The sequence below is a fragment of the Melanerpes formicivorus genome, unplaced genomic scaffold (assembly GCF_026170545.1).
Source record: "Melanerpes formicivorus ecotype bairdi unplaced genomic scaffold, bMelFor1.0.p_v2 SCAF_35, whole genome shotgun sequence".
Taxonomy (NCBI): Eukaryota; Metazoa; Chordata; class Aves; order Piciformes; family Picidae; genus Melanerpes; species Melanerpes formicivorus.
The window spans coordinates 5,615,674-5,640,332 of NW_027142387.1; the positions used below are offsets into that span (position 1 = coordinate 5,615,674).

The following is a 24,659-nucleotide window of genomic DNA, read 5'->3' on the forward strand; positions in this document are numbered from 1 at the left end:
CTGAGCCCGCCTCGCTCGCTCCCGCCGCCGGGGCTGGAGTCCTGGCTCTGCCTGGGCCGGGCGCCCAGCACCGCGCCGGTGAGTGCGGTGGAAGGGATCCGGCGCGGGCCCGGGCCCGGGCCCGGGCCCGGTCCCGCCCAGCGCTTGCTGGGCGGCGGGGAGGGGTGGGCGCCGCGGCCCGCCGGAGCCCAGGGGCCGGGGGAGCGGCGGGCCCGGGGCAGAGGGGCTGGCGGGAGTGGGGCGGTGGCGGGGCTCGGCCCGGGGCAGCGCAGCGGCCCCGCGGGTTGTGACATCCGCGTTGTGTTTTGCGCAGGCCGGGGCGGGAGAGCCGCGGTGCGGGGCCGCGGCTCGGAGCAGGAGCCGCCATGGGGAACCAGCTGGCCGGTATCGCCCCCTCGCAGATCCTCTCGGTGGACAGCTACTTCTCGGACATCCACGACTTCGAGTACGACAAGAGCCTGGGCAGCACCCGCTTCTTCAAGGTGGCCCGGGCCAAGCACCGGGAGGGTCTGGTGGTCGTGAAGGTGTTCGCCATTCAGGACCCGACCTTACCCCTGACCAGCTATAAGCAGGAGCTGGAGGAGCTGAAGATCAGGTTACACTCGGCACAGAACTGCCTGCCCTTCCAGAAGGCCACCCTGACCGAGAAGGCTGCCATGCTCTTCAGGCAGTACGTGCGGGACAACCTCTATGACCGAATCAGCACCAGGCCCTTCCTGAACAACATCGAGAAGAGGTGGATTGCTTTCCAGATCCTGACTGCCGTCGACCAAGCACACAAGTCTGGAGTCCGCCACGGGGACATTAAAACGGAGAACATCATGGTGACCAGCTGGAACTGGGTTCTTCTGACTGACTTTGCCAGTTTTAAACCAACTTACCTTCCCGAAGACAATCCTGCTGACTTCAATTACTTCTTCGACACGTCGCGGAGGAGGACATGCTACATCGCCCCCGAGCGCTTCGTGGATGGCAGCATGTTTGCCACCGAGCTGGAGAACATGAGAGACCCCTCAACCCCTCTGGTAGACTTGGCAAACAGCAACCAGAGAACCAGGGGAGAGTTGAAACGTGCAATGGACATCTTCTCTGCAGGTACATGGAGCCATTGGGAGCAACCAATGTGTGGTTGCTGATTGTGTATTGGGGTGCAGGAAAGCTTATTTGTTGGGGTTTTTTGGTTTGTGGTTCGGGTTTTTGTTTGTTTGTTTGATGGTGGGTTTGGGTTTTTTTATTGTTGGGATTTTTTTTCCAGTGGGCTTAGAGAATAGCATGTGGAAACACTTGTTAATTCTAAGTGTAAGACCCCAACCCCAAAGCTTTCCATCACAGAAGAAGCACAGACACAGTCAGTGCAGTACATAACTCACGTGCATCAGCACGTTATCTGAGGAGGGAAATCACAAGCTGTCCCGTTATGGCTCAGCCCTGCCCTGCCGGAGAGATGGTTCTGCAAGCTACAGGCCATCAGACACATAGCTCCTGCCTCGTGGGACCCAAGGGGAGGAAACAGTCAGTGATTCACCTGAGGTCTTAGCCAGGTTTTGGGGTAGTTTGTCGACATTGGCTTTAGAAGCCTCTTCTCGTTCCAGTTTCCTCACAGGCAGGAAGTTGGATCACTAAGTAAATTCCTGTTGTAGTCCCACTCCTAAGTACGAGTCTGACTGTGGAAGCCTGTCTTGGGCTTGCCTTGAGCAGATGGAAAGCCATAAGTTTGGCCTTTTTTTGTTTTGTTTTTTGTTAGCCTGAATGTAAAGGTAGTAGTGACCTCAATTTATGAGCTGCTCTTACAGCCACACTTGCAGGGTATTCCACTGATAAAAGAAGATGCTGACTGGTAGGAGCAAACTGCAGGAGTGGGACTTTGCAGAGCACGTGCGATGTACACAGCAGAGGGGCTGTATTTGGCACTGGTGTTTCTGGCAGTCATTTCTCCCTGTGCTCATCAGCTTGTGTGAGTGAATGTGTGCTGCCTCCCAGCATCACTGTGGAAGTAGAGCTTCTTTACTTTCTGCAGCAGAGCAGCTCAGTGTGGAGCTGCTGCCCGATCCACACTGGCTTGCTGGCACTCTTCCCCCACGTGACAGTGGTGTGGGTTCCTTTTCTGGTGGTGTGTTTTCCAGCTGGCGGGTGCCTGAAGCCACTGCCTCCTGTTTCCCAGATGCAAACTCCTCTGCTGTTGGTGTGTTTAAAATACAATATTTGGGAGTGTAAAAGCCAGGTTTTGGAGCTGGGTCAGCTCTTCTCCAGCAAGCTAACAGGCATGTAGGGTTTGCTCTTGTTTGCATATAGAAAGCAAAGGCAAAATGTCTGTGTATAACCCTCTGACATCTTTGACTCTCTTGTTTTGGTTTGCTCCCCAGGCTGTGTAATAGCAGAGCTCTTCACAGAAGGTGTACCCCTGTTTGATTTGTCCCAGCTTTTGGCTTACAGAAATTGCCTCTTTTCCCCTGATCAAGTCCTAAACAAAATTGAAGACCGCTGTATCAGAGAGCTGGTAAGGATGGGCGACAGCGTTAGAAGCATTTTTGTGGCCTGTTTGAGGTTGATTTCACCTGCTTTGGTGACAAACTGCCCGTTGTTTGGGTTTGGGATGTTGTTTTATTTTGCTATAACAGATGTCCAAACCTTTCATCTTTCTCTCCCGCTCCCTCCTACATTTGCCTTTCTCAAGGTCACGCAGATGGTCCATCGCGAGCCAGACAAACGTTTAGCAGCTGAAGATTATTTGAAGCAGCAACGTAACAATGCATTCCCTGAGATCTTCTACACCTTCCTTCAGCCTTACATGGCCCAGTTCGCCAAGGAGACCTTTGTGTCGGCAGATGAGCGCATCTTGGTCATACGCAAGGACCTGGACAACATCATTCACAACCTCTGCGGCCACCACCGCACGGAGAAGGCCGAGGGAGAGACGAAGGAGAACGGGCTGGTGATCCTGGTGTCTGTCATAACATCTTGTCTGCAGACTCTCAAATACTGCGATTCCAAGCTGGCTGCTTTGGAACTGATTCTTCACTTGGCACCGAGATTGAGTGTGGAGATCCTTCTGGATCGCATCACCCCCTACCTGTTACATTTCAGCAACGACTCGGTGCCCAGGGTGAGGGCAGAGTCCGTGAGGACACTCACCAAAGTTCTCGCTCTCGTCAAGGAGGTGCCACGCAATGACATCAACATTTACCCTGAGTACATCCTGCCAGGCATTGCACACTTGGCCCAGGATGAAGCCACCATCGTCAGGCTGGCCTATGCTGGTAAGAGGAAGTCCAGTCAAAACTCCAGACCTTGGGCTTTGGAATGTTTCCTTAACAGTGCTCTCCTCTGCTCAACATCACCATATAGCTGTTGTTTCTGTGTCAGTGAAGCTCCCCAGAAGGCTCAGAAGTGCCTGCAGGCAAAGAGATCTGTAGTCACTTCAGCTGACTTCAGGTTGCCCAGGGAGATGCTCCCTCCCTGGAGGTGTTCAGGGCCAGGTTGGATGAGGCCTTGAGCAACCTGGTCTAGTGGGAGGTGTCCCTGCCCATGGCAGGGGCTTGGAACTAGGTGATCTTTATGGTCCCTTCCAACTAAAACTGTTCTATGCATCTACAAAACTATGAACTAGTGCAGGTCATGGCAGCTATGTCATGAGTGGATTTACCTTAACAGGTGAGTAGCCAGTGTGGGTCTGTACCCAAAGTCAATAACCATATTTTAAAGAGTTGTCAAAGCGTGTTTGCTCTCTGCTAGATGAACTAACACTTTTTAAAGCTGCCATTCATTGTTCTCTGTAGTTCTGGCCAAACATGGAGCTGTGCTTTGGGCTGTGGCACACAGCAGCTCTGCCCACTGCCAGCATAAGGAAAGGCAGAGGTTACAGCCCCAGAGAAGCAACCTGGGCTTTATTCCCTGAGTAAGCAAGAGGGTAACCAAGAAACATTCTCCAGGTAGTCTTTGTGTAGCCTGTTTTGTGAGCAAGGCTTCCTGAGCTTGCCCACCCTTTGCTGCTTTTATTAGCTTTATCTTCCCTGGCATTTTATTAGCTCAGATTACTTAGAGTGGCAAGGTTGAAGTGAATAAATATTGAAACTCCCTTGAAGCACCAGTACCTTCAGAGGAATTCTTTCACAACATGAAATTTGATGTTCAGGGGCTGAAATTACCTTATTTGCTATGCAATAGACCAGCTTATGCCACAGCAGATGTTTTCTTCTTACCTAATTCAAACACAAGAATTCTGCCTGGTTCAGGAAGAGGCTTTGAGGCCATGCCCATAGTTGCTGCTGTGATTAACAGATTTTAAGGATGTTTTGTTGGTTTTTTTATTAATGCTATGAATGCAGAAGTCAGTGGAAAATGTTGCAGGTGATGTTTTTGTTTACAAGGCAAGCTGATAAAACTGATTATAGACAACATCAAGCTGACAAATAGAACCAATTGCTTTTGGTCACCTTGATCTTCCACATTTAAGGCTTTATGGAAGAACTATTTTTTCATGCCTCACTTTTGTTTGTAGATTAGGGGGGAAAAAAAACCCCACCAATCTATTCCTGTCTATTCATAACTAGTTTTGAAATGGACTCGTCATATAAAGCTGACCTTGTTAAATAAACTGAAATGGAAGAAGGAAAATGGCCTTTAAGTTCTATCAAGTTATTTAGTCATTAGCTTGAGATTAGGTGGGATTTAGGGCTAGTCCTAGAAGGCTGAAATTAGTCCTTGCTCCATTTGATATCCTCACAAGTTTTCTAGTTGTTTACATGACAGAGGGACTGTGGGATTTGAGGTATTTGGTAGCTCCAAGCTGTTCCAGGATCACTTTGTGTCATTTCAGTTCCATTTGCCCCTCATGGCTGATCCTGTCAGTAACCTCTCATCAGGCGGGATCATCAGGCTGTTGTAAATTGGCCAAGCAGAGCAATTAGCAATTCTTACCCAGAATGTTTTCCTTTGCAGAAAACATAGCACTGTTGGCAGAAACAGCTCTGAGATTTCTGGAGCTAGTACAGCTGAAAAACCTGAACATGGAAAATGAACCAAGTAGTGAAGAAACAGATGAAACATCTCACCCTAGTGACAACTATGACACAGGTAATGCCACTTCTGTTTACTTTGCCTGCTTATAACAGCAAGCCATGGGCCAAGGCTCCTCACCAGTACTCATCTGAGTCAACAACTCAACTGAGCCAACAGTGTGCACTTGCAGCCCAGAAGGCCAATGGCAGCCTGGGCTGCATCAAAAGCAGCATGGCCAGAGATGGAAAGAGGGGATTCTGACCCTCTGCTCTGGTCTGGGGAGGCGTCACCTGCAGTGCTGTGTCCAGCCCTGGAGCCCTCAACACAGGAAGGACATGGAGCTGATGGAGCAGGTCCAGAGGAGAGCTCAGGGGGCTGGAGCCACCTCTTCTAGGACAGGCTGAGGGAGTTGGGGTTGTTCAGCCTGGAGAAACCTAACAGCAGCCTGCCAGTACCTGAAGGGGCTACAAGAAGGCTGCAGAGGAACTGTTTGCAAAGGCCTGCAGTGGCAGGACGAGGGACAATGGTTTAGAATGAGAGCAGAGCAGATTTCGATTGGATGTTAGAAACAAGTTCTGCACCGTGAGGGTGCTGGAACACTGCAACAGGTTGCCCAGGGAGTGCTTGAGGCTCCATCTCTGGAGATCTTCAAGGTGAGGCTGGAAAAGGCTCTGAGCAGCCTTCTCTAGTGGAGGATGTCCCTGCTGAGTGCAGGCGGCAGCTTGGACTAGATGACCTTTGGAAGTCCCTTCTGACCCAAACCATTCTAGGATCCTATGACAACTTGAGCATACCTAATAAAATGTAGCCAATCTGAAGGTAGAAAGAATGAGTCTGTGAGACACAGCCTCACTAGCAGGAATGGATCCTTTGTTCCAGCACCTACAGCTCTGTGGACACAGGTCCACACAGTCTCAGCACCCTCTGAAAAGTGGATTCTGTACATCTGCCTAGCAGATAAATCCTGGTTTCTCTAGGACAGAGTCTGGCTTATTTGAAGGCAAAAGGTAATGGGTGCTGGAACACTGCAACAGGTTGCCCAGGGAGGCAGTTGAGGCCCCTTCCCTGGAGATATTCAAGTGAGGCTGGAAAAGGCTCTGAACATCTGATCCAGTGGAGGACATCCCTGCTGACTTCAAGGGGCTTGGACTGGATGACCTTTGAAGGTCCCTTCCAACCCAATCCGTTCTGTCTTCCTCCTCTCCAAGAGCTCAGCCTTCCTATTGAATGGGAAGAAAGGTTTGCCTCAACCAATACGAAAGCCTGTGTGTGACAGCTTCCTGCAGGACCAGACACCTCTCTTCTGGATACTGTGAAAGACAGAAAGTACATCAATGAGTACACTTTTCTTCTCCAAAAGTTCTCAAGGCATCATTTGGCTGTGATTCCACCTGCCTAGTGGCACATCCACCTCCACTCAGGGCCCCGTCCCCAGTCAGCTGCAGATCATGGCTGCATTCCAGAGACAGCTTCCCTTGAAGTGACAAGAGCAGTAAGTTTGTGAAGCCTGTCAGATGCCAGGTCACAGTGCTGCATTTTCAGTCATCCTCCTTTTCATGTTCCCGTGCCTGGCAATCCTTGTGGCTTTGACTGCAGCTGCAGTGCGTGGATGCTGTTGGGCTGTGACACTGCTACCACTGCAGTACAGAGCATGAGTTAACATCCTAAGGATGGCTTTGCTTTCTCTTGGGAAGGAGGGAAGGTAATACAGGGCCTGTGTGTCAGCTCCAGAGCCTTATAATGATGCACAGATTTCCAGGACAGTGCTGGGCAAGTCTGCTCAGCTGGGAAGAGTTCATGGTTACCAACTGTCCTTTCTCTTTTGGGGTGAATAGATCAGTCTGTGACTAACCATGCTCAGTAACATCCTACACATACTCAAGTTGATAGGGGAAAAGGTGTTGTTTTAGTTACCTCTTAGCTACATGCAGGATGATACTTCAAGAACAAAACAACAACCTACCAGAACCAAACATAGGTAATGCTGTGAGTTCCTTCACAGGAGGCATGGGATGCTGAGAACTGCTGAGGAGTGAGAGGAAACTCCATTGAGTGGGCTGTATTTCTGACAGAGACTCTCTTCTATCCCTGAGAATAGCCTGGAGATTAGTAGCAGAAGGAAGAAGTTTCAATGGTTCCATTCTTTTTAACCTTTAGAAACCAAGCATGAGAAATTTGAACCCAGAAGGCAACTTTTTCATGTGACTGACCGTCACAACAAAAAGCGAGTGATCTGGTGTGCTGACTGCAGCAGCCTGCAAAGCCAGGACAGCAAGAGCAGGGAGCATTCTGCTGGTTTGAGAAGCTCTCCTGGACAGCTCTCAGCAGACCCAGTGCATTCACTCTTCTGTTATTGCCCTTTCATAGAGAGAGTTTTTCAGTTGCACCATGGAGCAGAAGCCATGGGGAAAGTCATCCTCATGTTTCTTATTGATCTTGTAAGGATAGCTGCTGATATGGAATGATATTGGAACTCCTCACTTTTTCAAGTGCTGTTTATTCCTCTCTACTCTTAGTGAATCCACTCTACTATCTACTTACTTGCTTGAAGATATTCTCTTGATCTGTTTTCAGCTCACAAATGGGAAACTGATGGTCAAAGAAACATAGCAGACCAGAACTGCCCTGAAGCACTTTGTTTAGTGTTGTAATACTGCTGCTGGCTCATTTTGATGTTTCGTCACACCTGCATTTCACACACATATCAATAAATACATAAAATCAGCTGGCTCGTTTTAGTTGAAGTTATGAGAAGTTAGAATGTACTGATCTGGTAAGAAGGTCTCATATTTGTCTTTACTGAAGGTCAGGCATTGGAATAGGTTCCCCAGGGAGGTGGTGGAGTCACCATCCCTGGAGGTGTTCAAGAAACATGTCACCATGGCACTTGGGGACATGGTTTAGTGGCCAGGGTGGTGTTGGGTTGATGGTTGGACTGGGTGATCTTAGAGGGCTTTCCTAACTGAAACAGTTCTATGATTCTATGATTTCTGTACTCTGGTTTTGCCACCACCTCATGCCTAGTCTGAAGTCTTTGACTGGAGCTGTTGAGCTTCTGTTACGCTGCCCATCTCAGCAAGTTCAATGCTCTTAGGAAAGTCTGCCAGCAGCAGGACATAATGAGTCTTATCAACCCAAATGCTCATTCTATTACCTCTTGCAGAGCTGCAAGCCTTGCATGAAATGGTCCAGCAGAAAGTTGTGACTCTGCTAAGTGACCCTGAGAACATCGTGAAGCAGACACTGATGGAAAACGGCATCACGCGTCTCTGTGTCTTCTTCGGGCGCCAGAAGGCCAATGATGTCCTCCTGTCCCATATGATCACCTTCCTGAATGATAAGAATGACTGGCACCTTCGAGGAGCTTTCTTTGACAGCATTGTTGGTGAGTGTTTGCCTTCAGCCAAACAGAAGAGGGAGATAATACTGTCAATAAATTAATTGTGATGTATCCTGGAAGCTGTTGACAGTCACATGAAAGTCTTGGTGAGACACTGGAACAGGTTGCCCATCTGTCCTGGATGCCCCTTCCCCGGAGGTGTTCAGGGCCAGGTTGGGTGAGGCCTTGAGTAAATTGGTCTGGTGGAAGGTGTCCCTGCCCATGGCAGGGCAGTTGGAACTGGATGAACTTTAAGGTCCCTTCCAACCCAAACCTTTCTGTAATTGTATGAATGTGTAGGGAAAGGGAAAGTCTTTGCTGAGCTGCTGGTGTAAATGTTTCTTTAGGGAGTGAAAATGACACCTTGTAAATGCAAATAGCTTTTTCTTTCAGTCCAGATAGATAACACCAATGAAACAGGCAGTGGAGTCACCATCTTGGAGGTGTTCAGGAGGAGACTTGATGGGGTGCTTGGTGCCAGGGTTTAATTAATTAGGTGGGTTGGATTGGTTGATAGGCTGGACGTGATGATCTTGAAGGTCTCTTCCAACCTGGTCTGGTCTATTCTATTCTATTCTATTCTTCTTGGTTAGAGTAACATAAAGAGTCATCTTTAAATGTTTTTTATTTTTGAGTCTTTGCTAAAGCCACTGCCTCAAAAAGATGGATTATGACAAGTGCTAAGATTTCTACAAGCTGTTCATCCCTTCACACATGAGCATGGTCCCATCAACTTCAGACCTGTTCATATGACAAAACTGTGCTTTGGTATGGGCTAAAATTATAATGTGGAAAAGACTTTAATGCTTTGAAACCCCTTCTAAAGATTCCCACCAACTCAGAAGACTTAATAACAACTTAGAAAGCCCACCCCAGTGACAACAGCAGCTGTTAACTAAACCTAATGTTCTGCATCTGTTGGAAATTGTTAGACATGACCATTGCTGAGAGTCAGTGCTCAGCATTTCTGAGTCAAGAAAACTTTCCCATTGCAGCACCTGTGTGAAAAGCGATTCTTCAGGTGCATGACAAGAGAAACCAGCATGATCCAGCTTTCAGCAGGGCCAGCATGTTGGCCATGTATTCCACTAGGACTGAAACTCAGAGTGTTGCGTGGGCCAGCCCTGCCAAGAGGCAATGCTGACAGCTTGTCAGAATTTGTGTAGAGGAGCAGTGAGATGGCAGAGCATATGCCACAGTGTTCTGGCTTCTTGCAAAAGACCTGCAGGGAGATGGGAGCAATTCAGTGTAGAAGTCAAGATATGGAACCTATATTTTTAACTTCTTCTCTCCTAGCATCTGTTCAAAATCTCCAGGGAGGAATTCAGGTACAGTTAAAATGTCCAGTTTTGGTTTACACTGTTTTCCTTCAAGCTTTTGCACGTTTAAGCTCTTCAGCTGGTGTTTAAGTACATGATGTCCTTATGCACCCCGGGCGCTGAGGGGATTCCTCTTCCCTCCGCTATTTCTCCCTTCTTCCTCTCTTCCTTTTGGCAGCTGGTTGAAAAGCCCAGCATTAAGTCCTCAGCAAGTGTATTGATTGTTACCTTATTAAAGTGACAAAGTTATTCTGTGTTCAATCTTGGTTCTGATGGGAGGACACTGAGTGAGTTTTGTGGTATTTATCAAGCCCCAGCAGCTGGGTTAGAAGCAGAGGCAGTTGTGGTCTGTGCTGTGTGCCCTGTATGACTGTAGCAGCGTTTCAGTTGAGAATGATCAGAGGACTTGCCCAGTTGTTTGTGGGAAGGAATATTGGCTTGATGGATGTAAAACCAGAGGAAAGATGAGAAATCTGACAAGATTGTTCCCAGGAATGTATTGCTGCAGATGGGTGGTCATCCAATCCAGCAATTTCAGGGGACAGCTTCCTGTGGCCAGTGGCTGGTTTTCCTATGGGAAAGGAAGAGCAGCAGGAAAGCAATTTCCTTCACTGCCATGCAGTTGGTATTGTTTTGTCCAGCAGCTTCAGTGGAGTTATTTCTGGTTTGCTTTTGACTTGGGTTTCTTTTTAAGATTTTGAAATATATTTTAAAGTTGGATTTGTTTTGGAAACTAGGATCCAGGTGGCCTCATGATGGCAAATATTTTGTGCTGAGATCCCTGGTTGACACCTAGAAGGGCCTCTGCCTTTATCAAACAGTTTTCTGAGTGTTGGTCTGACTTTGAATGGAAAGCAGCTTCCTCTTCTGATGATTGATGCTCTGGCTTGGGCTGTCTCTATGGGACAGCAATCTCAAACTGGAAGAGGAGAACCAAGGAAGAGCTGCTCTGGATTTTGATGTGTTCTTTTCCTGTTTTAGGTGTTGCTGCTTACGTTGGCTGGCAAAGCTCATCGATACTGAAACCTCTGCTTCAGCAAGGCCTCAGTGATGCTGAAGAGTTTGTCATCTACAAAGCTCTCAATGCTCTTACTTGTATGTGTCAGCTGGGGCTCTTGCAGAAGCCACACATTTATGAGTTTGCTTGTGACATTGGTGAGTTGAGGTGCTGGAGGACACCTTACTTTCCTGGTTAGGAAGAGAACTCTCAGTACTACATAAAGCTTCACCATAAGCCTAACTATCCAGTATGCAAACCTGTAGAATCAAAATTATGTTAATGAGCTGTTGCTGGTTGCACTATGTCAGTGCTCGGAGCTCTGAACTAATCATTCTGGTGGAACAGATAGGAAGTATCCTCTGATTTTATACAGGACAACTCTTAGCCCACAAACACTCTGCTTTAATATCTTTCCTTGTTCTTCATGCCAACCTCAACAAGGATAAACTCCTGGTTACTCCTGGAAGTTGATCAGGCACATAATGTGCAAATTCTTATTGGAGGTGGGAATCCAGTCCTGCAGACCATGCACAATCCTTCCTCATCCCGTTTCTAACACCATAAAACCTCACTTAACAGAACCTTCAGTACACAGTTGATCTCATTCCTCATTACACTTAGCAGTTTGATTAGGATGTGCCCAAGATTTAGCAGCTATTTAGGGAAAAGCAAGTACCAGCTGATCTTTGAGATATAGCCTGCTTCTCCCTAGTGCTGTGGCTTTTCATGTGCACCTGGAATTCACAGAGTCACAGATTGCCTTGGGTTGGGGGGGGGGCCTCAAAGCACATCTTGTCCAACCCCCCTGCAGTCAGCAGGGACACCCACAGCAGTGATCAAGCTGTGATTATACTTCATGACTAGATTATGGTCCTTGGTTATAGCCTAATAAAACCCATGAAATTGAGATGGACTTCTGAGTCTTGAGTGTTTTCAATATAAATAATGGCTGCTCGAGGGAGAGAGGGAAAGGAATGAAGTGTTTACCTAAAACCAGAAAAGTAAATCACTGGTATTAGGGATTCTCTGTCACTGTCCAAAATAAGGTGTAGATTTACTCTTGGATTAGTTTCCTTTGCAAATCTGGAGATGACAGGGATTGAAGTGCATAAATAGGAAAAATAAGGGGGTTGACACCAGCACAGGCACAGCAAAATCCATGAAAGAATTCCCCCAGTCTGAGTGTTTTAACCTTGGTGCTCTGCAGGAGGGAGGGCTCAGACTGGGGGTGGTTCTAGGGAAAGGAATTGTGTCACAAACTGCCATTTCCATGGCATGCACTTAATATGAATGCTATATTTTAACTGCCTGGTTTTCTTGCAGCACCCTTCCTGTGCCATCCCAATCTTTGGATACGTTATGGTGCAGTGGGATTCATCACAGTGGTGGCCCAGTATTTGAATATTGCTGATGTCTACTGCAAGCTGATGCCATACCTCCACCCTTTCATCACACAGCCAATAATACAGGTGATCCTTCAAACAGTGTGAATAGATCCCCATGTGAATCATATCCTGGGCTGCATCCAGAGGAGTGTGGCTAGTAGGGCAAGAGAGAGGATTCTGTCCCTTGATTCTGCTCTGCTGAGACCCCCACCTCTAACCCTGCCTCCAGTTCTGGTGTCCTCAGCATAAGGTGGACACAGAGCTGTTGGAGTGAGTCCACAAAGATGATCCAAGGGCTGGAGCACTTTTGCTGTGAAGATAGGCTGAGGGAGCTGGGATTGTTCAGCCTGGAGAAGAGAAGGTTCCAGGGGGACCTCATAGGTGCCTTCCAGTACCTGAAGGTATGCTACAGGAAGGCTGCAGAGGGACTTTTCCTGAGGATATCTAGAGACAGGACAAGGGGGAATGGTTTGAAGCTGAGACAGAGCAGGGTTAGACTGGATCTTAGGGAGAAGTTCTTCAGTAGGAGGGTGGTGAGACTCTGAAATAGGCTGTGACTGCCTCCTCCCTGGGGATGTTGAAGGCCATGTTGGATGGGGTGTTGGGCAGCTGAGTCTAGTTGAGAGGTGTCCCTGCCCATAGTGGGGAGGTTGGAGGAGATGAGCTCTGAGCTCCCTTCCAACCTGAGCCGTTCCACGATTTTGCAGTTGTCCAGTTACTTTAGGTGCCAGCACTGTAGGGATGAGCTGACAGGATTTACTGCTGTCTTTCAGTGTTTGTCATCCTGCTCTATGCTGACTGGCCTCTTTTTGAATTGCAGATAGACAAAGAAATAGTGCTGCTAAGTGTACTGAAGGAGCCTGTCAGCCGCTCCATATTTGATTATGTCCTGAGATCAAAGGACATCACCAGCCTGCTCCGACACCTGCAGATGCGGCAGAAGAAGAGGACTGGCGTTCTCCCTGACTGCCCACCCCCAGAGGACCCTGCCATTGCACAGCTCTTGAAGAAGCTGCTTTCACAAGTGATTGGTTTTCATTTGTACTTTGAAAGGCAGGCTTGAGATTCTTGGGTGCTCTGTCCCCCACAGACCCTGAACTTCTGGTTGCTGCTCTGAGAGGCTTCCAGTTTGAGGTTCTGCAAACCACTGACTTCATTGATTTCAGAATGTCCTTGTAGGACAAAGAATTCAGAAGTTGAGGGAAATATCTGCCAGAAACAGGGCAGCCTTAGGTTTGGTTTTCCCAAATGCATCCTCTTTGAAACACTTCAGTTGTGTGTCTCAGGATTCTGACACATCTGTGATGGTGCCAGTGTCACAGAACATGTGCTGTGTGCTATGCTGAAGGGAAGAGTAGCACTTGCTGGAGAGACCTGCAAGTGACACTGCAAAAGCCACAGCAAGCTGAGAAGTGGTGTGGTTTTATGTGAAGAGTGGAACAGTAAGAATTACCCATGCAAAGTAGTGAGAATTGGGAAGAGGAAGGACTGCAGCTGAGTGTGCATGTGGGGTTTCCCTCCATTTTTCACCTGTGGGCTGCTAGCATGGCCTGGGTGGCAATGAAGCAGGTTGCACCAATATTAGATGCTCTCTTGCCCTTGCACTGTTCCTGAGAAGAAACAGTAGCCTTACACTGCAGCAACTTGCCCACAGTCTTGTGTGAGTGACAGGCTGATGCCTTGAGTTCTGGGGGTATGTTGTCTTCATGCCTGGATGCATGTTCTTGGCCAAAAGTAAATCACAGTATCTTTTCTTTTGTTCTGTAGGGGATGACTGAGGAGGAAGAAGACAAACTGTTAGCACTGAAAGATTTCATGTTGAAATCAAATAAAGCCAAAGCAAATATAGTGGATCAGAGCCACCTGCATGACAGCAGCCAGAAAGGGGTGATTGACTTGGCAGCTCTGGGAATAACTGGCAGACAAGTGGACCTTGTGAAAACAAAGCAGGAGCCTGATGACAAACGTGGTTGGTATATTTTGGGGTGTGTTTAGGTACAGTATAGCCTTCCTTTCAGGGTCAGAGCACTAAGGCTTTGCTTTGCTTGGCAAGTGTTGCCAGTAATTCAGCCTACACAACCATCCTGCAGCCTTCTAGACAAAACTTCCCTGTCTTGGAGTGATTTATTGCATGAGTCAGCTGCAGGATTAATAAGGTGTAAGCAAAGCATTTACCATGTCTGTTCTGTCTGACTCCTAAGTCCCTGTCAGCTGCTCCAGCAGCCTGCAGCACATTTCTGTCTGCTCACTGTGTAAGCAATCAGTTGGCAGGTGAGCAGCAGCCCTGCACGTAGTCTGCAGGTGAGGACTAGCCTGAGTGCATGCTCTCATGGTGGTGGTTTTTTTTCTCTCCCTCACAACTACTTACAGCTAGAAAACATGTCAAGCAAGATTCAAATGTAAATGAAGAATGGAAGAGCATGTTTGGGTCCCTGGAACCAACTAATATCTCCCAGCCAATACAAAAAGGACATGGGCAAACCACTGACCCTGAAGCCATGCAGGCTGGGAAGCCACTTCGTTCAGAGTCCTCAGCTGGCATTTGTGCCACTCTGTCATCCTCCCCACAGGTACTGCTGGAAAATACTCCTTGCATCTCAAACTGAAATGATTCCTTTGTTTTCAGGCCAAGTGGGTCTAGAGGGGTGTGGTGTTCCTGTTTCTTTGGAGGTTATTTTACACTGCTGCTGTTCCCTAGCCTCTTCTGCAGCACAGCAGCTGACTTGTGAAGCCTCGCTTATAAAACAGGATGGCAGCAAATTTAGTCACTGGAAGAGAAGATCTTCACTACCAGAGGGATGGGGCTTTACATAAAGGAATGAGGCTTTGTGGATCAGCCAAGTATTAGGTAGGCTGGGAGCGAAGACTTCTCAAATTGCATGCCCTGCTAGGTGTTGAGGAAAAGAAGAGGTGTCATGATTTGAACTTGAAACTGGTGTCACATCAGAGCTGCATTTACACATCCTGCACCTGGAATACCTACAGCAGGGTGGGCTGGAGGCATCTCTTGACACAGAACACTGTTTCCTATTTGTTTACTAGTTGAGATTGACTTCTGCTAGCTTTAAATGAGTGTCTACTCTGAACTAAGAGGGAAACTGCACACTTTGAAAACCCAGAATAAATGAAGAGCTGACCTGAAATTCTGTCAGCCTTGAGAGCAGTGGATGCTTCTGTAGCAATCCCACTGAGAGGTGTGCACAGAAGATTGACTCTTACAACTAGAACAGAGAACAGACTAGGCAAACAGGGAAGAGGAAGGAATGGTTAAGATTTTCTATGAGCAATCCCTTCCACTGTTTTTAATTGTTTTCATGCTTGATTATTTTCTTAGTGCTAATTCCTTGCTCATTGATTCAGTAAGAAAGATTTCTCCATTTCTCTCCAGTACTCTAAAGAGCAGGATTGATGTGTAAGGCATGTATGTGTAAGTGCTGCTGTGTTGCAGGCATCAGATGGGACAGTGTCTCAGCCCAGGAAGCCAGCCTTGCAGGTGCTGAGCAGCTCAGCCTCCCCCGCTTCACACCAGCTGCGTGTCACCACCTGCAAGTCCCAGCTGCAACAGCTGATCCAGCAGAAGCGCGAGCAGTGCAATGCTGAGAGGCTGGCCAAGCAGATGATGGAGAATGCTGAATGGGAGAGCAAGCCCCCACCCCCAGGTAAAGCACAGGCCACTGAGGTTATTGTACACACACACAAAAAGACTTAATTCGAGTCAAAATATCATCAGCTCAAGGCAAAAGTGCACAAGAGGAGGCAAAGTGGCCATTATTATTTAGCTACCTTTGACCAGGCTTGGCTCAGCCACGTGTTTGCCTTCTGAAGGGAGTTCTACAGCTATGGAGCAACATCTGCCAGTGCAGGTAGCTGAGCTTCTCTGCCACTTGAGTGAGTGACAGGAAAAGGTTCCTAATCTGTGCCATGTTCTGAAATGTGCTGTGCTTTGTCCTTGGTTACCTTCATCTGCTGTTGATTCTTCACGAAGGTAGACAGAGGCCTGCTGGAAGTGCAGCCAGGTATGTCTGCATTGCTGAATTTAGAGGAAAGCAGCTAAATCTCAAGTTCTCTTTGAAGGACTGGAGCACCTTTCTGTGGGAATCAGAAGAGCTTTTCCTTTCTACTCACATTGAGGTGGAACCTCCTGGGTTCCAGCTTGTACCTGTTATAACTTGTTCTATTGCTGTGCACCACTGAAAAGCCTGACACCTTCTTGACACCCACCCCTAAGATATTTATAGACATTGATAAGATCCCCTCTCACCCTTCTCTCCAGAATAAACAGCCCCAGGGCTCTCAGTCTTTCTTTATAGAGATGTTCAAGTCCCCCAATCATCCTCATAGCCTCTGTTGTACTCTCTCCAGCAGATCCCTGTCTGTCTTGAATTGGGGAGCCTAAAACTGGACACAGTATTCTAGGTGTGGTCTCACCAGGGCAGAGCAGAAGGAGAGGAGAACCTCTGTAGACCTGCTGGCCACATTTTTAGTTCATGAAATCAACACCAAGCCTCCTGGTGTTGTTTGTCCCTGCAGGATGGCGTCCCAAAGGACTGTTGGTAGCTCACCTGCACGAGCACAAGTCTGCAGTGAACCGCATCCGGGTCTCCGACGAACACTCCATTTTTGCCACTTGCTCCAATGATGGCACAGTGAAAGTCTGGAACAGCCAAAAGATGGAAGGAAAAACCACTACAACTAGGTAGCTTTCAAATTGAGGAGGTTTGGGGACTTCTGGTTTAGGGTGCCAAATAAAGTAGAGCAGAGAGCAAAAGATGAATTGCTTGTGGGTGTGCAGGAGACATCAGTCATCAAATAGCCTGGTGTTGGTCTCTTGGCATACAGCTGGAAAACAGCAGCTTCAGTTTGTTGATATGTATTGAGATTAAAAACTCACCAGAAGATGCAGAGGGGCTGCCTCACAGATGTAGTAATTAGAGGCTTTTGGGTTTCCTTTCTGTGCACACAGAAATATCTCCTGGTGCTGCTGCTCTAAGCCCATCGGACTTTTTGTGTCCTTCGCTGGCCTGTGGTGCAGGAGAGCTGCACTGCTGGGCAATCCCAGGAGGTGTGGTGTGCATTGCTGCTGTGGTGCAGACCGAGCTCAGGCCTTCATTTTACTGGCAAGCAAATGTATGCTGCTGTGGCTGGAGCCTGTCACAACCTAGAGTCTCAGAGATGGAGAGCCAAGCTTGCATAAGCCACATAGGCTTTGTTGCCTTCTGACCTGGGAGTGCTTAGGAAATGTTAATTTCAGAGGTCTCTCCAGAGCTGTTGGGTTTAAGCAGGTGTTTGAGAGAAGTAATTCTTATTCTTTTGAAGTGCCACCGAAACATTCCCTCTCTCTCCCTCTCTCTGTGCTGTGCAGGTCCATCCTGACCTACTCTCGCATCGGAGGCCATGTGAAGACGCTGACCTTCTGCCAAGGCTCCCATTACCTGGCTGTCGCTTCGGATAATGGTGCCATCCAGCTTCTTAGTATTGAGGCTTCAAAGCTCCCTAAATCTCCTAAAATTCATCCAATACAGAGCAGGTTTGTACCCAGAGCAGCTAAATCTCACTGCAGAGCTCAAGCTTCTAGGATATTCCTCCCTTAGATCCCTTGGTTTGCTCTTTGTGGCTGAGCCAGGCTGAACTGAAAGGTTGCAATCCATTATCTTGCCCTGCTTCATAAAAGAGGGGTGACAGGCCACCTTGCAGGGCTGAGAATTGATAGCTTTTTGTTCTTGGCACCTCCTGTGTCACTGGACTCATGAAGAGCTTAAGACACTCAGTCCTTAGTTGTTTTATTTATGGACTGGGGTTGGTAGTTTGTGACCATCTCGATCACAGTGCTCATAGTATCATAGTATCATTCAGGGTTGGAAGGGACCACAAGGATCATCTAGTTCCAACCCCCCTGCCATGGGCAGGGACACCCCACACTAGATCAGGCTGGCCAGAGCCTCATCCAGCCTGCTCTTAAACACCTCCAGGGATGGGGCTTCGACCACCTCCCTGGACAACCCATTCCAGGGTTTCACCACTCTCATGGTGAAGAACCTCCTCCTCACATCTAGCCTGAATCTCCCCACCTCCAGCTTCATTCCATTCCCCCTAGTCCTATCACTACCTGAGATCCTGAGAAGTCCCTCCCCAGCCTTCCTGTAGGCCCCCTTCAGATACTGGAAGGCCACAATTAGGTCACCTCAGAGCCTTCTCTTCTGCAGACTGAACAGCCCCAACTCCTTCAGTCTGTCCTCATAGGAGAGGTGCTCCAGCCCTCTGATCATCCTTGTGGCACTTCTCTGGACACGCTCCAGCACCTCCACATCCCTCTTGTAATAGGGGCTCCAGAACTGGATGCAGTACTCCAGGTAGGGTCTCACCAGGGCTGAGTAGAGGGGGAGGATCACCTCCCTTGACCTGCTAGCCACACTTCTCCTGATGCAGCCCAGGATCTGATTGGCTTTGTGGGCTGCAAGTGCACACTGAGAGCTCATGTTGAGCTTATTGTCCATATCCTTTTGGAGATTCTTTAATAGGGCACTGGATAAACATTTACAAATGTACAGCATGTGGCTTGGCCCCAACACTGCCATTTTTTCACCCAGGTTTTTAACATGAGTAAAGTGGTAAAGATATGGGAGATAGGATACTATTGAGGGGAGTCACCAACCAAATTTTCCCTTTTGGTGTACACTGCCTTTGTCCCTTTGTACACACAGTAAGTGACTGGTGACAGTGCTGGCAGAGTCCCATGGAGAAGGATGTTCCTGCCTCTAAGCTCGGGGCAGATGAATATCTCGTAAACATGGACATGAGTGGGAGAGAAATACCTTGTACACTCACATCCAGAGCACACACTTGTGTGTGTGCAGGTGCTGCTGGCAGCAAGTTAGTGGCCTGTAGAAGGCTCGCAGGTGCTGTCAGCAGAGGGGTTTGAGAAAGAGCAAGCATCATTTGTACTGAAATGATGGAGTCATAGAATCATAATGGCTGGAAAAGACCTTTGAGATCATTGAGTCAAACTGTAACCCAACTGCCATGACCACTAAATCATATCCTGAAGCACCACATCTACAGCTTCTTGAACACCCACAGGGATGATGACTCCACCACCTCCCTGGGCAGCCTGTTCCAGTGCCTCACCACTCTCTCAGTCAAGAATTTTTTCCTAATGTCCAATCTAAACATCCCCTGGTTCAAATTAAACCCATTTCCTCTCATCCTGTTGCTGGTTAGTTGGGAGAAGAGACCAGAAAACTGTTTTTGGCAGATGCCTTGGGAAGAGGCATGAAGAGGAAAACTCTGCTCAGGATTGGCTGTTGGAAGGAGTCTTAAACTTGGAGGGAGTCACATCTCTTCCTAAATCAGTTTTTTTCTCTCAACCCAGGTCCTTAGATCTGAAGGATGATGGCTGTGTGGTAGACATGCACCACTTCAACTCAGGAGCCCAGTCAGTGCTGGCTTATGGCACTGTTAATGGCTCTCTGGTGGGGTGGGATTTGCGATCGAGCAGCAACGCATGGACACTGAAGCATGACTTGAAGCTGGGCCTCATCACCTCATTTGCTGTGGACATACACCAGTGCTGGCTGTGCATCGGTGAGCTCCTGGTCCTCCTCAGCTTCCCTCTGCACTTTCTGCTTTTCTTGTGCTCAGGCTTTTGCTTGCTCTGATTGGATTGGAATTCAAACCAGAGGAGAGAAATAGCTCCTGGTCTGTTTGTGGGAGCTGTTCTGCCCTCTAAGCATTGGTGGCTGAAGTCCACCTCCCTGAGCAAGATATGGGCACAAGGATATGGGCCAAAAACTGCCTGCTTACCCCCTGATTACGGGGAGCTTTCTCTCTCCCCAGGAACGAGCAATGGGACCATGGCGTGCTGGGACATGAGGTTCCAGTTACCCATCTCCAGCCACTCTCATCCCTCCAAGGCCCGGATCCGGCGCCTGCTCATGCATCCTGTCTATCAGTCCTGGGTGATTGCAGGTAAGAGATGGCTCAGACTGACCTTACAGGGGCCAGAGGCTGTGACTAAAGCAGCTTCTGCTTCAGCTTTTGCTTCAGATCCTGGGAGGGGTTGAGGCTTGGGGTTTTTTTTCTTTCTTGTGTTTTCCTTTATGCTTAGCTTGGAGAGAGGCAAAAGGGAGGGTTCCTGCTTGTGTTCTGCCACTGTGCCTTTCCTGGCTTTGTGAAATTAAATGAAAGAGGGAGTGGGTTCGGTTGATAAGGTTGCTGTAAAATAAGTCATTTGGGTTTCATATTTTATTACTTCTTAGGCATCATTTCTGGGAGATAAAACAAATTTCTTGGAAAGCCATAGAAATAAAGCAAGCTTCTCTCTGCTTTCTGGTCTGTTTCCCCTCTGCTAAATAATAAACAAGTGACAAAGCACAGCACTTGGAAATGTTATTAAAAAGTCCTTGCTGCCAGGCATCTTAAGCAATCCCTTGGACAGAATTCCTCACCTGTCCACACTAAACATGGATGTGAAACATCATAATAGCTACTGGACTCGCTGACTTTGCATTGCTGTCTTACTTGCCCAGGAGTAATAATTTTAAAGTGGAGCAGGGCAGATTTAGGTTGCACATCGTGAGGAAGTTCTGCACAACGAGAGTGGTGAGAGACTGGAACAGGTTGCTCAGGGATGTGTCCCTGGAGACATTCAAGCTCAGACTGAATGTGGACCTGGGCAGCTTGATCTAGTTGGAGGTGTCTCTGCTGACTGCAGAGGGGTTGGACAAGGTGGGCTTTGAGGGTCCCTTCCAACCCAATGCAATCTGTGATGTCCCTGGTGACCATCAATCCTTCTCAAAGAAAGATGGGAAGTTCCCTAGGGAGGAAACTGAGGGTTTAGTGCCTTTTAAAGAGGGCTGAAGATTAAAGCAAGTTTCATCTGAACTCTTAAATGAGTTAAACAAACAAAACACATGGTTCTACTGCCAGAGTAACCCAGCAGAGAGCAAGGGGGAGGTGTCCCTCTGTCACCCCCTCAGCAGCACACAGGCAGTGAGAGCCAGCCAGCCTGCTCACCTTGTTTCCTTGGGCTCCCCTGCAGCTGTCCAAGGCAACAACGAGGTCTCCATGTGGGATATGGAAACCGGCGATCGGCGCTTCACGCTGTGGGCCAGCAGCGCACCTCCGCTCTCTGAACTGCAGGTCTGGCCTCTCCTCCCCTTTCTTCTGTAACCAGGGCTAGAGCCACCCCAGACTCCATGCTGTGTGTCGGTGCAGTCCCCTGGCTCCTGGCCCTGCCAGTTTGATGCCAGGAGCTTGCCCTGGGATTTGTTTTGGCACCGTGGTTTTTCTGCTGTCAGAATTAGAGCTCTTTTCTACAACAACAGTGTGACTTGGATCTTTGTTGGCATCTTCCCCTACCTGTGGAATGTATTTGCAGCACTTGCTAGATCCAGTCATGTTCTCAGAAAAACTCTGTAAGGATTAAGGCAGAGCCAAAATTCAGGGTGTGACTCCTTGCTGTTTCTGGGGTGGTCAGCATCTGCTCCTCTGCAGGTTCTTTCTGTCACCCAGTGCCACTACTGCACTTCACTGCTGCTGCAAAGCATCAAGTTGCTCCTCTTCAAGTTGTTAATTGGGGAAGGAGCAATCTGAGCTCTCTCTCTTAAAGCACAAATGCATGCACAGAGTAACCACAGCTGCTTCTAGAAATGTCACTGCAGATCTGGAACCTTCCTACCCTGGGATTTGTAGGTGCTGCAGAGACTGCAGGCTGAGTTCCTCTTGGTCACACTTTGCATGCAGGGAACTTGAGATTCAGGCTAGATTTGTCACATGCCTGTCCCATAATGCCCTCATAGCAGAGAAGTTGAAACATCCACGTGCTGTGCAGGTTGGTTTGCCTGCCTGATCATGTTAGGAACAATCTTTCTCATTTGCCATTACTGAGAAAGTAATGTTCTAGAGTCTAGAAGAGCTTTATGCAGAGTGCACTCTGGTGCACCGCTCTGTGAAACAAGGAATGAGAGGAAGCGGTTTGCATGGACGCATTGTGTGGCCTATTAGCAAGGCAATGGGCATTTGTCAGAGACATGGGGAAATGGGATGGGCAGTGGGTGGGTGGATGCAGATGAGTTGGTGGCTGGGTGTGTGGATGGATGGATGGATGTGGTGAAGAATGCATTCCCTTTGTGAAGCATAGCAACAGCTGTTATTGATCATTTATTTTCCTATATCCCTTTTTCCTTCTAGCCTTCTCCTAACAGCATCCATGGCATATACTGCAGTCCAGCATCTGGCAACCCCATACTGCTGACAGCAGGCTCAGACATGAAGATAAGGTAGCAAACCTAACACCATTTTGTTTGACACCTTCCCCTCCATCCCTGATGCTGTACTGAGTGTTGCTGAGCATTGAGTAAGCAAGCCCCAAGAAGTCAGAACAGCAGTGCTGCGGTGTGCAGCTTAGCAAGCACTCATGAGCTCAGCAAAGCAGTGCAGAGCTCAGTGCTTCTCTGAACTATGTGCCCCTTTGTGAAGTCTTGATGGACTGCTTGGAGCAAATCAGTAACTCCTGTAAGCTTGGCATGAGTGGGGGTTCCTCTGAAGCACTACCTGCCACTGAGTGTGTAAGGATTTGTGCCTACTCATTTTCCTTGTAAGGGCAAGGAAGCTTCTGAAGTGCTGATAAAATTTAACATCTCAAGGTGCTTTTGTGTCTCTGTGTCTAGGTTTTGGGATCTAGCCTACCCTGAGAGATCCTACATTGTGGCTGGAAGTTCCAACTGCCCATCCGTTTCCTACTACAGGAAGATAATTGAAGGCACGGAGGTGGTGCAGGTACCTGGCTTGCTTTGACAGCTTCCTGCTTGACTTTTACTCTGCAGATTTTGACTTTTTGGAAGGGGCAGTGCTGCTGGAGGGGTTTTGTTTCAGTAGAGTTAAATAAATGCTACTTCAGAAGCTGACTGTCAGAAAAAAATCCAAGTTAGTGAGGGTCTACTCATGCACTGTGGCTGCTGAGTGCTTCAGGTGGAGTTCTTAATGATATTTGTGCAACTGAATCAAACTTTGTCAACCCCCTGGGAAGCTAGGATGTATGTCTGGCTGTAGGTTTTTTTTCCCCTAAAGGACAATCAAATCTTAGTGTCATTGACAGAAGTATGAGAAAAGAACCTATTCCTTTCCTAGCCAGAGAGCTGTAATTAATGCCAGTTCAAATCCTGCCTCCAGTTCTGATGTCCCCAGCAGAAGAAGGACACATTGCTGTAGGAGTGAGTCCAGGGGAGGCCACAACGATGATCCAAGGGCTGGAGCACCTCTGCTGTGAGGATAGGCTGAAGTGAGCTGCAGTTGTGGAGCCTGGAGAAGAGAAGACTCAGGGGAGACCTTAGAGTTGCCTTCCAGTACCTAAAGAGATCCTACAGGAAGGCTGCAGAGGGACTTTATCTGAGGGTGTCTAGAGACAGGACAAGGGGTATTAGTTTGAAGCTGAGGCAGTGTAGGGTTAGACTGGATCTGAGGAAGAAGTTCTTCAGTGCAAGGGTGGTGAGACTTGGGAATAGGCTGCCCAGGGAGGTTGTGGCTGCCTCCTTCCTGGGGGTGTTGAAGGCCAGGCTGGATGAGGTCTTGAGCAGCTGAGTCTAGTTGAGAGGTGTCGCTGGCCGTAGTGGGGAGATTGGAGGAGATGAGCTCTGAGGTTCCTTCCACCCTGAGCCTTTCTGTGATTCTATGATTCAGGCTTGGGTTGTGTTTGCTGAAAAGAAATGAACCAAGGAGTAATCCTAAGAAAACCGTCAGAGAGTGGATGAGTTGGGGTTGGTTGGTTTGAAGAGGTTTATTTCACAGCCGAACCTGTGTGATGCACCACTGCAAACGCTTGCTTTTCTCTAGATGGTATTTCTCACCTTTGTTTTGTTTTGTTTTTTGGTTTTGTTTTTGTGCAGGAAATTCAAAACAAGCAAAAAATGGGTCCCACTGACGAGACCCCTCGGAAGGGTCCGGAGTCTCTCCCTGTTGGCCACCACGATATTATCACAGACATTGCCACTTTCCAGACCACGCAGGGCTTCATAGTCACTGCATCCAGGGATGGGATTGTCAAAGTGTGGAAATGAAAGCTGTACTAATATACGTCTGTAAATATTTGTAATAAAGAAATAGTGTTACAATGAAGTTTTCAAGGACTGCTTCCAGGTCATGGAACAGAATGGACTTCATAAAGGTGAGGATAAAATGGGTTATCTGTATCCACCACTGCCAGCACTTCTTAACCACTTCTTCTCTTCAAGATGTTTGGTATCCACAACGTTTCCTTGACATACCAGGCAGCCTCTGAAGAAACTGTTCAGCCTGTGTTTGCCAACGTTGTTCTTCAGGGCTGTCTGAAGACCTCCCACATTACACACTTGAAATGTGCAACAAAGCAAAGAGCTGGTGCAAGTCCTTCTGCATCTGACTGCTTCTATTATGAGTGCGAGGAATGAAGCAAGAGCCAGGGCACCAGTGTCCCTGTACCTTCTACTAGCTCTAATAAAGTCCACTTGAGCTTCCCTCTCTGGTGCTTGGGTCTCTTATCTCTTGTTTTTCTGCAGCTATCTTGTGGCTTCAGCTGCCAGAGCCTTTGGGCTGTTCGTTGCACT

General features: G+C 48.1%; 1 protein-coding gene across 1 annotated transcript; it reads left to right on the plus strand.

Annotated features, from left to right (window-relative positions):
* On the plus strand, positions 1–24,569 carry PIK3R4 (phosphoinositide-3-kinase regulatory subunit 4). Its single transcript, XM_068156972.1, has 20 exons — positions 1–78; positions 314–1,095; positions 2,364–2,497; positions 2,675–3,257; positions 4,939–5,073; positions 8,162–8,383; positions 10,678–10,851; positions 12,020–12,165; positions 12,902–13,105; positions 13,849–14,050; positions 14,452–14,651; positions 15,530–15,740; positions 16,612–16,777; positions 17,444–17,608; positions 19,451–19,662; positions 19,915–20,046; positions 21,119–21,219; positions 22,270–22,358; positions 22,749–22,857; positions 23,964–24,569. The coding sequence occupies exons 2-20, from the start codon at positions 366–368 to the stop codon at positions 24,132–24,134; spliced, it is 4,086 nt and encodes a 1,361-aa protein (XP_068013073.1). The 5' UTR covers positions 1–78; positions 314–365; the 3' UTR covers positions 24,135–24,569.
* Positions 24,570–24,659: the final 90 nt, after the last annotated feature.